General features: G+C 52.2%; 1 protein-coding gene and 1 pseudogene across 1 annotated transcript; one reads left to right on the top strand and one right to left on the bottom strand.

Annotated features, from left to right (window-relative positions):
- The first annotated feature begins 80 nt into the window (after positions 1–80).
- LOC120653927 (exopolygalacturonase-like) lies at positions 81–1721 on the top strand. Its single transcript, XM_039931593.1, has 2 exons — positions 81–622; positions 707–1721. Exons 1-2 carry the CDS (start codon positions 128–130, stop codon positions 1451–1453), a joined length of 1242 nt encoding a protein of 413 aa, XP_039787527.1. The 5' UTR covers positions 81–127; the 3' UTR covers positions 1454–1721.
- A 1311-nt stretch (positions 1722–3032) lies between these two features.
- On the bottom strand, positions 3033–8322 carry LOC120654978 (annotated as a pseudogene).
- Between the last annotated feature and the right edge of the window lie 4346 nt (positions 8323–12668).

Genomic DNA, 12668 nt, shown 5'->3' on the forward strand with positions numbered 1-12668 from the left:
GGGGCTCGCCGGCCGCGGCATGCACGCGCGGCCGAACAAAGCACGCCGCCCCGAGCATATATACCCGAGCTCGCGGCCCGCCAATGGCGCCCATCAACGTAACCACGCACCGTACCTCGACGACGAAATGGCTGCCCCCAGCAATGTCGCGATGACGGTGGTGGTGGCGCTGCTGCTGGTGGCGCCGGCGCGCGCGACGCACGCCGCCGGGGCGTCGTACGCAGCGCCTGCCGGAGGGCCGCCGTCGGTGCCGGCGGGCCCGCTGGACATCGTGCAGCTGGGCGCCAAGGGCGACGGCAAGACGGACAGCACGCAGGCGATCCTCAAGGCGTGGAAGAACGCGTGCGACGCGACGGGGACGCAGAAGATCGTGGTCCCCGCGGGCAACTACCTGACGGGCGCCATCGAGCTCAAGGGCCCCTGCAAGTCCTCCATCATCATCCGCCTCGACGGCAACCTGCTGGGCACCGGCGACCTCAGCGCGTACAAGAAGAACTGGATCGAGGTCCAGAACGTCGACAACTTCGCCATCAACGGCCACGGCACCCTGGACGGGCAGGGCCCGCTCGTGTGGAAGCAGAACGAGTGCCAGAAGTCGTACAACTGCAAGATCCTCCCCAACGTACATGCGTCGATCTCTCTTTCTTTCTCTTGAAGACGATGGTGATGATGAGCTATATAACGTCGTCAATGGCGGATGATGCAGACACTGGTGCTGGACTTCGTGAAGAACGCGCAGATCCGGGGCATCACGCTGCTCAACAGCAAGTTCTTCCACATGAACATCTTCTCGTGCGAGAACGTGGTGGTGGACAAGGTGACGATCACGGCGCCCGGCGACAGCCCCAACACGGACGGCATCCACGTCGGCGACTCCACCAACGTGACCATCAGCGGCGCCACCATCGGCACCGGCGACGACTGCATCTCCATCGGCCCCGGCAGCCGGACCATCCGCGTCCACGGCGTGCGCTGCGGGCCCGGCCACGGCATCAGCGTCGGCAGCCTGGGCCGGTACAAGGACGAGAAGGACGTGGAGGACGTCAAGGTCACCGACTGCACGCTCGCCGGCACCACCAACGGCCTGCGCATCAAGTCCTACGAGGACTCCAAGTCGTCGCCCAAGGCCACCAAGTTCCTGTACGAGGGCGTCACCATGGACAACGTCTCCTACCCCATCATCATCGACCAGAAGTACTGCCCCAACAACATCTGCGTCAAGTCCGGCGCCTCCAAGGTGGCCGTCTCCGACGTCATCTTCAGGAACGTCCACGGCACCTCCAACACGCCGGAGGCCGTCACGCTCAACTGCGCCAACAACCTGCCCTGCCAGGGCGTGCAGCTCGTCAACGTCGACATCAAGTACAACAAGTCCAACAACAAGACCATGGCCGTCTGCAAGAACGTCGCCGGCAAGTCCATCGGCGTCGCCAAGGAGCTCGCATGCCTCTGAATTGAAATCCTTCCCTCCGTCCGTCCGTTCCTCCATGCACGCACGCCGTACACAAAACTAATCTGTCCGGGGTCAGATTGATTATTGATCTTCTCTTCATTTTCCCTCCCTCCCTCCATTTTTCTTTAAATTTTTAGGCTAAGATCGATGAGAGGAACCGATCAGAGAGAGAGAGAAACAATCAATAGGCACGTGACACAATATGATTTTGCTGATTGTAATGTATATATGTATTTCCACAAATTTATGGCACATCCTGATAAAATCATGTTAAATCTGTGACTCCCATGTAGTACCTGTTGGCCAGCACTGCTGTTGCTGTGCTACCTGATAGCGAGCTACCACTTGCCAGAATCCTTGTGCAATCTGGACGGCGTACATGATGCTCTTAGCTGACAAAACCAGATCACTGAGCTCCACGATCAGGCACCACGGTTAGGGAATCTAACAGTCCTACAACAAATTTAGCACATATACACTTGGACTGTCAGACAGATCGCGCACAATGATTTGCTTCCGGTTTCGTAATTATCATAACACAATCCTCGTCGCGCAGGGCATTACAAGTTTAAAACAACTCCCAGAGGGAAAAAGATGTATAAAAAGATGACTTAGCATCAGTTTTGTTGCACTTCAACCTGCTAATGGTTTGGGTTAAAACCGGTTGTAGTGGTTTGGATTTTGTATTGGGTCCACTTCAATTTGGTGAGAAATGGTTTCTCTAGCAATCAATTCAGTTTGGTTTCACAAGAGAAACGGTTTGCTTTGGTTTGAATCACTAATACCATCGAGTGACTGCTGTCTTAATGTAGGGTCCACGTGTAGGTCTAGCTACACTGTTTTGCACAGAGTAGTTACTAGTCATACTGAGTCGTTTCAAAAAAAATTTAGTCAATTTTGATAAAAATCTATAGTGTGAACGCGAGGTTTTATTTCCGGGGTCTAGCTCTTGGTGTGGGGCCCACATGTACGTCTAGCCATACTGTTTTGCACAGAGTAACTACCAGTCATACTGAATTGTCTCAAAAAAATTTCAGTTAATTCCGATAAAATTTTATAGTGTGAACGCGAGGTTTTATTTCTAGAGTTTGGCTTTTGACGTGGGGCCCACGTGTAGTTCTAGCTAAACAGTTTTGCATAGAGTAGCGGTCAGTAATACTGAGCCATCTCCAACAAATCTCAATCAATTTCGATAAAATTTAATAGTGTGAACGCGATGTTTTATTTCCAGGATCCGGCTCTTGACATAGGACTCACATGTATGTGTAGCTACACTGCTTTGCATAGAGTAGCTGTCAGTCATACGAAGTCATCAATCGATTTTGACAAAATTTTATGGTGTGAACACAATGTTTTATTTCCAAGATCTAGTTCTCAACAGGCTTATATTTGCATATATAATTATACTTTCTTGCACAAAGTATTTATTTCAGTCTAACCTTCTAGCAGGCTCAGATGGTGTGGTTTGATTTGGTTTTAACATGATATAGATTGGTTTGGAGTGGTTTATGTTAATATATTTAATAAAATTAGTTTGGTGCGGTTTTGGTTTGGATCCTAAACCATTAGCACCTTGCACTAGAGAGAGGGACCAGTTTCCTTTTCCGCATTCAAGAAAAACAACACCTAATATCCAGTTACCATAACTAGGCTTTAAACAGACTAAGGATCGGAGCTTGGTAGATTCAGCGCATGAACTCCTTTGGGATCATCGAGACTCCATGAACTGAAGTGAAGATATGTTGGCTCAAGGAAGCGCCGGCAGAACCTTCCCTGTGCAGGTTCCAAATCCAATGTTGTAGCCTTCACCCTGCAAAACCAGTAGATGGAATCAAAATACTGTGGCATCTTCATACAGATCTAAATACTGAATTAAATTGATCAGGGAAGATGAGTTCGCAGTACCTTGCAACAGCCGGTCAAGATGACTTCATCCCCATCTTCTAGAAACTTGCGGGTCGAATTTCCAACTGGTATCTCCTTCTGCCCGTTCCATGTTAGCTCCAGAAGACACCCCAGAGATTCAGGTTCCTGAAATGAGACACATTAAAAGATGAGGATTCATACAGATAGGTATCTCCTAATTGGCATGTATATGATAATAGTAGGAATGTTTCTTCCATACAGGTCCACTGAGTGTGCCAGTTGCAAATATATCCCCTGGTCTCATGTTGCATCCATTGATAGTGTGGTGTGCTAGTGAGGAATGAGAGTACTCTATCCTACTTGTGATGAGTGAATTGTCAAACGTGCGGTGTGATCGTGCGCTTGGTCTTTGGATTGCAGGTACACGGGCGTCGAGTGTCGACGGGGAGCTGCCGTGGAGGTGCTGTGGCCGATGGACCGTGCGGTGGACGGCGGTGAAGGGCAGCCGGGACCGGAGCTCGGACCGGGCGGCAGCTGTGGCGTCCACTCCTGGATCGAGGGCGCAAGCGGCGACGGAAGGCGGGTTTCTTGGTTTGCGCCACAAAACCAAGGAGGCGGACGGCGGTTGAAGACGCCGAGTCGTGGAGGCACGGGCGTCGGTCTCGGGACTGACGGAGGTGACGGGCGTCGACGGCGTCTAGGGCCTCGCTGCGGGCGAGGAGGTGACGGGCGTCGGGCGGCGTCTAGGGCCGTCAGAAGGCCGAGGCGGGAACGGCGTCTAGGGCCACGGCACGGAGGCGGGAATCTTCCCGTGCGTGAGGTTTTGGCGGTTTTCTCAAAACCGGCCACCTACCCGGGTTTCGTGGACCCTCCAAAACCGCGGACTGGATCTTCATCAAGACGGCGGCATCGCGGAGAAGACTTCGTTTCGAAGAAAGAACCTCGGCCGTCGGATGAGATCGTGTACAGGGGTGCTGCAGGCCAACCGGTCTGACCGGTCCAGCGTACCGGTCTGACCGGTCCCGCGGGTATAAATACCCCTTCACTTGTGTTAGGTTAATAGCGGCTTTTGTAATCTGTTCGTAGACTCTCTGTTTCTCCAGGCCGCCGCCCCTGCGTCTCCCTCCCTCTGTTCCTCTCGTTTGAGTTGTTTTTGTCTATGGATTGTTGAAACCTTGTAAGGGATTTGATTGGGAAAGGAGGCCCTATCCTCCTCGTGCCCTCTGGGTTTTTGATTTGATTCAATCCCCTGGTTTTGTGCCTTGTGCAATAGATTTTCGATTTCGTTTTTGGCACACTTGATTGAGAGGAGGCTACGAATTCTTTGCTGTGATTCCCGTGCTCCCAACTCTGACCTAAACCCTCTGGAATCACTGGCGTGTTCGAATTCGAGTTCTTGAGTGTTTGAGAAAACCCCAATCCCTTTTGGTCTCCCCCATAATTCTCACGATTCGTTGATCTTTAGGACGAGATCTTTTGGGGATATGTTCACGGGGTAGGGGCGAAGCAATCCCCCAAGTTTCATCGGTTTTCGTGGTCGTTTGCTCGAGATTCACCGTTTGAATCTTTTTTCTCGGGGGTTTTCTGGGTGCTACCGGTCAGACCGGTAGGCAAGACCGGTCAGACCGGTCTGCTTGCTCTTGAACTGCCGCGACCGGTCAGACCGGTCCAGTGCACCGGTCAGACCGGTCCAAGCAGATCAGTTCTGCAGTTTCCCCGATTCGCTTCCGATTTGCTTCGTGGTTTCGCTCGCTCGTTCGAGGCCTTTTGTGTTGGTTTAGCTTTTCCATAGCTATTCCAAACTTTGGCCAGAACGCTTGAGGGTTTGGGTGATTTTCGGGATATAGGCCGACGGTTTGAATTTCGGAAGAAATTTTGATCGGCTCCCATTCACCCCCCTCTGGTCGCCGGCTTCGGCCCCACAGCTAGCTGCTGCGTCACCATCCAATACCTATGGGAAATCACAAGAATGTGCCAACAAGGTCATACACTAAGAGAAATAGATGCAAAACATGGAGGAAATGTCACATCCAACTCTTACACGGGCATTTCTGGTGACAAAGAAGAACCAGGGTACTTATAAATGTTTTAAATTAGTCTTTGCGACAATTGAGGCATCGCTTTGATCTTTGGGCTTAATCCAAACCTTTCAGAGAAAAAAAGTACCCCAATTAGTTTGATTTCAATAAAATTAATAATAGCAAAAAATGAAGCTTCAATGCAGCAACTCCATACTTCAAGAGGAATATCGTAGTTCACGTGATTCTTTTCAGCCAAGTAAGACAAAGGCTCAGGTTCCTGCAATTCAAAGAAAATTAGTTCTCCCCTGATTGAAGTACTGCAATTCAAAGAAAATTAGTTCTCCCCTGATTGAAGTACTACAGAATGCTGATAAGAAATATAACTGATTTGATTGGTGCTAGCTTAGCCTTATTCTTAGGGTTAATCTTAAAAGCAGTATTTCCTCACCAGCTTAGGCGCCTCACGGTGAAAGGCTTTAAAGCATCCAGAGTGAGAATCCATGGCAATATTATGGTACCTAGAGAAATTGTAAACGTAAGAGCACATCGAAGTTTCAGACCGGACCCAAAAGTAAAAAGGTGGAAGCACATATCTTAAGCGAGATATGTGCAGGACTCCCAGTTTTTTTTTTCGCAGGGGGGGGGGGGCATGGCTTAATTTTTTCCCCAAAAAATTCCTAAATTTCAAGGGTTTCAGATGCCTTACTGAAGCTTTTTCCAAGGAAAGGTCCAAGAGGTATAGTCTCCCAAGCTTGGATATCTCTGGCTGGTATATTACATGCAATTCAGTATAATCACATCATGCAACAATAGCTATAACAAATGAAAACAAAGAAGAATGAAATACCACTCCAATCATTCATCAAAGCTAGGCCAAAAATATGGTCTTCAGCATTATTAATATCGATAGGTTTTCCCAATTCATTCCCTGGGCCAACAATGGCAGCCTGAAAGCAACAAGTATTGTGATATAATATAGTGAATCAAGGAAAATTATCACTGATTAAAGCACAGTTTATCTACACACAGTGTTCTCTGATAATTCTATTCCAAAAATAACTAAAACTCTGAAAGTGACTTGACAGCTTAGAAAGATACATTGATTACAGCCACAATACCAAGTAAATATAAGATTCATAAGAAGCTAACCATCTCAAGTTCAAAATCAAGCTTCTGAGATGGACCGAAATAAGGACCGAAGTTTCCTGTTGGATGTCCTTGTCCTCTAAAAACAGAGAGAAATAATCAATCAAAAGAGCAAAAGATGGCACACAAAATAGAGATTTCAAACTGGAAACAGCAGATAAAACTCTTTCAGCAAGTATTTTGTGATGGTATTTTGTGATGCACACCTGGGTTGAATGACATCTGTTCCAGACACAACTACAGATGATGCCCTTCCGTTGTAACCTATGGGAAGATGAAACCTGAGAAAACCGAATGTACATTGAAAGTTAGTTACATGAGGTCATCATCTGTGTAGTACTGAAAGCAGAAGTGTGCAACCAACAACATGCATCAAAACATCAAGAATTCTAATTATTTGGTATCCATGAAGATTGAGCACAGTAATAACTAACAAATAGTGCTGTGGATGTTCAGAATTTAGTCTTATCAATTAGATTAATATGATCTTGGCAAGAACATCCATGACAAGATGTCTCCTACATTACAGATAAGTTAATTGCTTCCATTATACAACTTAAAAGAATACCCAAGCTCATCTGATTAATACTTTTTTCAAATCTCAATGAAGCCCATTGTCTAAGAAAATGCATTACCAATTTGGATTGACTGGAGTCTACGGCCCACGGAAGATAAACCCGCAATTCCTGTCATGGTGCACGGAACAAAAGAAGTCTGTGTAGCCTCCAACAGTGATTGGCAGGACCATCTCTATATCACTCTGCAATATCAAAACAGAGCATTAGCGATCTGATCAACGATCCTGTTGCTACCTGCAGAAAGAAACAACAAGGCAGGCTCATGAAGCTCACCATTGGAACAAGACACTTGCTCCTGAGGGCCTCATTGTCACGCAACACTGGCTCGTCAGCTGCAAAGCAACAACAGAAGAAAAGTGAGAACAAGTTTGATGCTGAATTGGTATTTTCCAGGGAACAGAAAAACACTTGTTAATAAAAAAAATCTTGACAAGATCCTACGTATTATCACAAAACTGTCAATTTTATAAAAAACTGCAGATCTATTGTGGCGGAAAGAAGCAAGAATAAGAAAAGAAACCTGATAGGATTTTCTGGCTCGTGGCGCGCGCCTCCTTCCACGCCGGCCGGCCCATCCCCAAGAACATGTTGAGCGTCTCCTGCGCAAAGCATCAAGGGCACCACCAATTATTTTCTACTCTACGCACCACCGGAGCCAGTCACCGCGGCCGTCTCAATCGCCTAAATCCTCTCGATCCCCAGTTCATCTCACCAACCCCGCTTTTCGCGGAGCTAAACCAAGCTGATCAGCCCAATCCACCACTGGAGCAACCGAATCGAGGGCTTGGAAGCACGGGGAGCCGGCGAGCGCGGGCCCGTCGAAGAGCCCGGCGTCAGCGACGGCGGTGAGGTCGAGTGCCGAGTCCCCGATTGCCACAGCGGGGCGCGGCGGCGCCTGCGAGTGCGACCCCCGCCGGTGGAAGACCCCGAAGGGCAGGTTCTGGATGGGGAACTGCGAGCCCGCCGGCACCTCCACGAACGACCGCAGCTGCTCCGCCCCCGCCATTGCTCCGCTCTGTTCCGCTCGCGTCTGGTGTGCGCTCGTGTAGCTAACAGCTCGCTCTCGTTGGGAGTTGAGACCGGGCGGGGGCGCCCAAGTCCAACCGTAAAAATACACGGGCTGGATCACTGGGCGAGGCGTAGCGGTTTGGGTTGGAATTAGCCTCACAGATAAATTCCATCCAAACTCCAAAATCCACTGGCGTCGAGGTGAACCCAAAAAAAAAGATTTGATCTAGGATAAAGTTTTGGAGTCCGAGTTACTCCACTCGCCATTGTTCGACGATAGGGGCGGCTCGATCTGTCTTTGTGAGCCAATTTAATTTTTGATTCCGACTTCTTCAGCCGTCCAGAGGAAAGGACGAGGATGGAAGTCAGCTCATTCCACCAGCGGTGGAATTTGGATGGGGTGACAACGAGCTCAAGGGGTCAAGGCTATATGGTAGTGTTGCCCTGCTGACACCCGAGTGCCAGCAGCTGAACATACACCTGAAAGCATGAACAGGAAAGTTCGTGTTTGTAGACATCTGAACACCATCTATTTAGAGAAAATTGCCAATTTGACATTAGAAAAAAATGAACTTTGCCTATTTGACATCCAATCTTCATTTCTTACCTATATGTCCCAAATCCATTTTTTTTTCTCCAATTTGACACCACGATGACCTTCTGTTAGCTATCCCGTTAGAATCCCGGGTGGCCCACACGTCAGTCTCTCTTACTTTCTCCTCTCTTCGTTGGATCTCGGACACCAGCGCAGGAGCTGCCTCCTCTGCCTGCGCCTCGGCGCCGCCAACGCCTACCGCATCTGCGCCTGCGACGAGGTAGACCCCGCCGCACCCTCGCGCCGGCGTGCTCCCGGACGACGTCATGGAGATGGTGCTGCGCCGGCTGCCGCTGCCTGCACTCCTTTTTTTCACGACCATGCCTGAGCACGTTTTTCATTAAGAAGGAAGCAATTACAAACACAATCTTGATGAGGCCTGTTGTGGGGTTCTAAGGGTACCCACAGCCGGGTGGCGGAACGCACCCGCCTATTCCCAGTGAGGGAGTACTCGGGGAAGTACTAGGCGACGGGGCTGGATCTACGCTGAGACAAGGACTCAAGAACACACGATTTAGAGTGGTTCGGGCCGCCGGAGCGTAATACCCTACGTCCACTGGGAGATGTATTGTTCTTGGTGGTGTGTATGAACCTATCCTCTGTTGGCCTTGGCTCTTGCCCAGCCTGAGGTCTGCTAGCGGCGCTCCCCCTTTTATAGATCAAGGGGGAACGGATACATAGGACGTTGATGCCCCGACAGGTGGGCCCAACGTGACTGTGGCTACCGCGGTAGCGAATCTTTTCCTCCGATAGGCGTACTGCTGCTCTTCTGACTCAGGGGGGTCTTCTCTTGTCCCGTCAGCTAGGTGCCCGTTGGAGTAGCGTAGCTTGCGGCGTGGCCTGCTGAGGCTATTATGTAGCGTCATAAAGGGCGAAGCCGAGCCGTCGTATCCATCTGTTACGGCAGACTGGCAGACGCGGCGTGGGCGGCGCCAGTGCCCCCACTACCTTGGTAATACGCGATCAATAGTGTCCCCTAGCTAGTCAAACGCCTCGGCTTCTGCTATATCAATGCGGACGTCCACCTACCGCAATGAATGCGAAGGTAGGTGGACCTCAATATGGAGACCAAGGGCCTCATACACGTGTCGGCCCCGGACCATCCTGAGGCGGGACGTCGAAACCTTCCCTTGGAGAGGGGTCCGATTGCTATGCGGGGGGTCCGGGACCCTATGAGGGGTCCGGGACCCCGCGGGGGTCCGGACTCCTCGGGAGGTCCGGAGCCCCGGCTGCTTGCGCTTGAGCGCCTGTCTCTCCTGGGACACGTGGCGTCCCCGGACCTTCCCCGGCCGTGGAACGGGTCCGGACCATTGTCGGGAGGACAGGACTTCGGACCGCAGGGGTCCGGCTGTTTGGTTGTAGTCAAGGATGACTACTAAGGCTCTTGCCTAGACACAGCAAGAGGGGGTACCCCAGTCCTGGGGTACCGACAGTGGCCCCCGGGCCCACCTCGGGAGAGGTACGAACCCGCGGGTGGGGCCACCACCGTGATGTGTTCCTACGCAACTTGATTGCGTTGGTGTGCTTTTTGGAGAGTGCGGGCATCCCGGACCCCTGAGGCCGGTATGCCTGTTGCCAGGTTTAGGTACTAGAGCGATCTCCATGGGGCGACGAAGGTGTAGGCTTAGGGTACGGAACCAAGCTAAGCGGCTACACAGACTTCGGATCGCTCAGGGAGCAAGCACCACTTCCCGGACCCGGCTTTTGTCGACCGTGGCGAGCGGTCTCCGCCGGAGCGGGCCACCGGAGTGGACTTGGAGCGACCGTGGCGAGCGGTCTCCGCCGGAGCGGGCCACCGGAGTGGACTTGGAGCGACCGTGGCGAGCGGTCTCCGCCGGAGCGGGCCACCGGAGTGGACTTGGAGCGACCGTGGCGAGCGGTCTCCGCCGGAGCGGGCCACCGGAGTGGACTTGGAGCGACCGTGGCGAGCGGTCTCCGCCGGAGCGGGCCACCGGAGTGGACTTGGAGCGACCGTGGCGAGCGGTCTCCGCCGGAGCGGGCCACCGGAGTGGACTTGGAGCGACCGTTGCTGACAATCCGATGAAGTATGTTACCGGACCTCACAGTAAGGTGCAAGAAACCAAGCCTTATACTAGAAGAGAGCCCGGGACCTCTAAAGACAGCAGTCCTGGATACTAGAGTACTTGTAACAGGGTAGTGAAGTACGTAAACTTAGGGTACATTACCAGGCTAAGCCACGCGGAGCTTCTCTACCCCAGGATACAAATACCACTTCTCCAGAGTAGGTCCTTAGGGGTCCGGACTGCCTTCCAGCTAGAAGGGGTGTCTTCACCTGACCACAAGCCAGCAACTTAACTTGAATTGTTAGCAACAAGGGAAACTCCGTTCAAGAGGAAAGAATAGTTAAACCAAGGCGAATAAATGTAACTCAGGGCGGAGCCTAGGTAAAACTGAGAAAGAAAATCTCCTTTATTATTGTGGTTGTCACGGTATACATCAGAGGTCGGGATTACGAGGTCGGACCTCCACCGCTCCGGACCGTTTTTTGCCTGTTTGTGTGATAGGGCCAGAGGTCGGGTTTACAAGGTCGGACCTTGACCGCTCTGGACACACACGTAGGCGCCACGTTATTACAAATGAGGAATTCTCTTAGTCTTTTCTTAGGAGTAACCTACGGCTGCATGCTATACAGCGTGTTCTTTCTTCGGAGGTGAAGGCGCCCTGGACGTGCCTGAACCGCATCATCCAGCATCACCTCGGGAGCTCGGGGGACCCCTCCTTGCCTAAGAGCTGTCACATGCTTACATGGCATGAGACAAATTCTTTGGCTTTGAATGGAAGAGGCCCCCTCCCCCTGCCGTCGCCGTTGCCGATGGAAACCAGAGCCCTTGCGCAGCAGATGGACCGGTGCGACGCGTGGAGAAGTGCGGTCGTTCGCCGGCTTGTCCTTGGTGCTAGCGCCAGGGGCCCCCGCGCGAGGTGGCGGGGTCCTGTCTGCAGCAGCACCGAGCAACGCTGAGGTGGATCTCCGGTGCTGGAGACGGCAGGACACTTCCTCCGGGATGGCCGTCGGCTCCAGGCTCCATGTTGAGAGGAAGCCTTGAGCCGACACCATGCCACCGCAGAGGAGGTGTGGCCGTTGCTTGAGAGAAAACCTTGAGTCGACGTAGGGGCAGCAGCGCCCAGCGGCGCCTCCGTTGTGCGCCGCTACGCCGGCTCCGAGTTGTCGCAGTGGCGATGCACAGCAGGCGTCGCTGTCGTGCGCCGCCGCACCGAGGGCGTTGCCGCGCCGGTGCCAAGACAGGTGGAGTGAGTGTGGCCCTGCCTTCCTTCATCTTCAAGTTCGTCGTTGCAGAGGAAGAACACAGCCCAAAGGCCTGAAGATCCAACCTGCGCCTGACGCTCCCCACGGACGGCGCCAAAATGTTGTGGGGTTCTAAGGGTACCCACAGCCGGGTGGCGGAACGCACCCGCCTATTCCCAGTGAGGGAGTACTCGGGGAAGTACTAGGCGACGGGGCTGGATCTACGCTGAGACAAGGACTCAAGAACACACGATTTAGAGTGGTTCGGGCCGCCGGAGCGTAATACCCTACGTCCACTGGGAGATGTATTGTTCTTGGTGGTGTGTATGAACCTATCCTCTGTTGGCCTTGGCTCTTGCCCAGCCTGAGGTCTGCTAGCGGCGCTCCCCCTTTTATAGATCAAGGGGGAACGGATACATAGGACGTTGATGCCCCGACAGGTGGGCCCAACGTGACTGTGGCTACCGCGGTAGCGAATCTTTTCCTCCGATAGGCGTACTGCTGCTCTTCTGACTCAGGGGGGTCTTCTCTTGTCCCGTCAGCTAGGTGCCCGTTGGAGTAGCGTAGCTTGCGGCGTGGCCTGCTGAGGCTATTATGTAGCGTCATAAAGGGCGAAGCCGAGCCGTCGTATCCATCTGTTACGGCAGACTGGCAGACGCGGCGTGGGCGGCGCCAGTGCCCCCACTACCTTGGTAATACGCGATCAATAGTGTCCCCTGGCTAGTCAAACGCCTCG

This window comes from Panicum virgatum, chromosome 1N, assembly GCF_016808335.1.
Source record: "Panicum virgatum strain AP13 chromosome 1N, P.virgatum_v5, whole genome shotgun sequence".
Taxonomy (NCBI): domain Eukaryota; kingdom Viridiplantae; phylum Streptophyta; class Magnoliopsida; order Poales; family Poaceae; genus Panicum; species Panicum virgatum.

Coding starts and splice junctions, on each gene's coding strand:
- LOC120653927 (XM_039931593.1), top strand. CDS start 128: ATGGCTGCCCCCAGCAATGTCGCGATGACGGTGGTGGTGGCGCTGCTG. Junction 623..706: donor ACTGCAAGATCCTCCCCAAC/GTACATGCGTCG, acceptor CGGATGATGCAG/ACACTGGTGCTGGACTTCGT.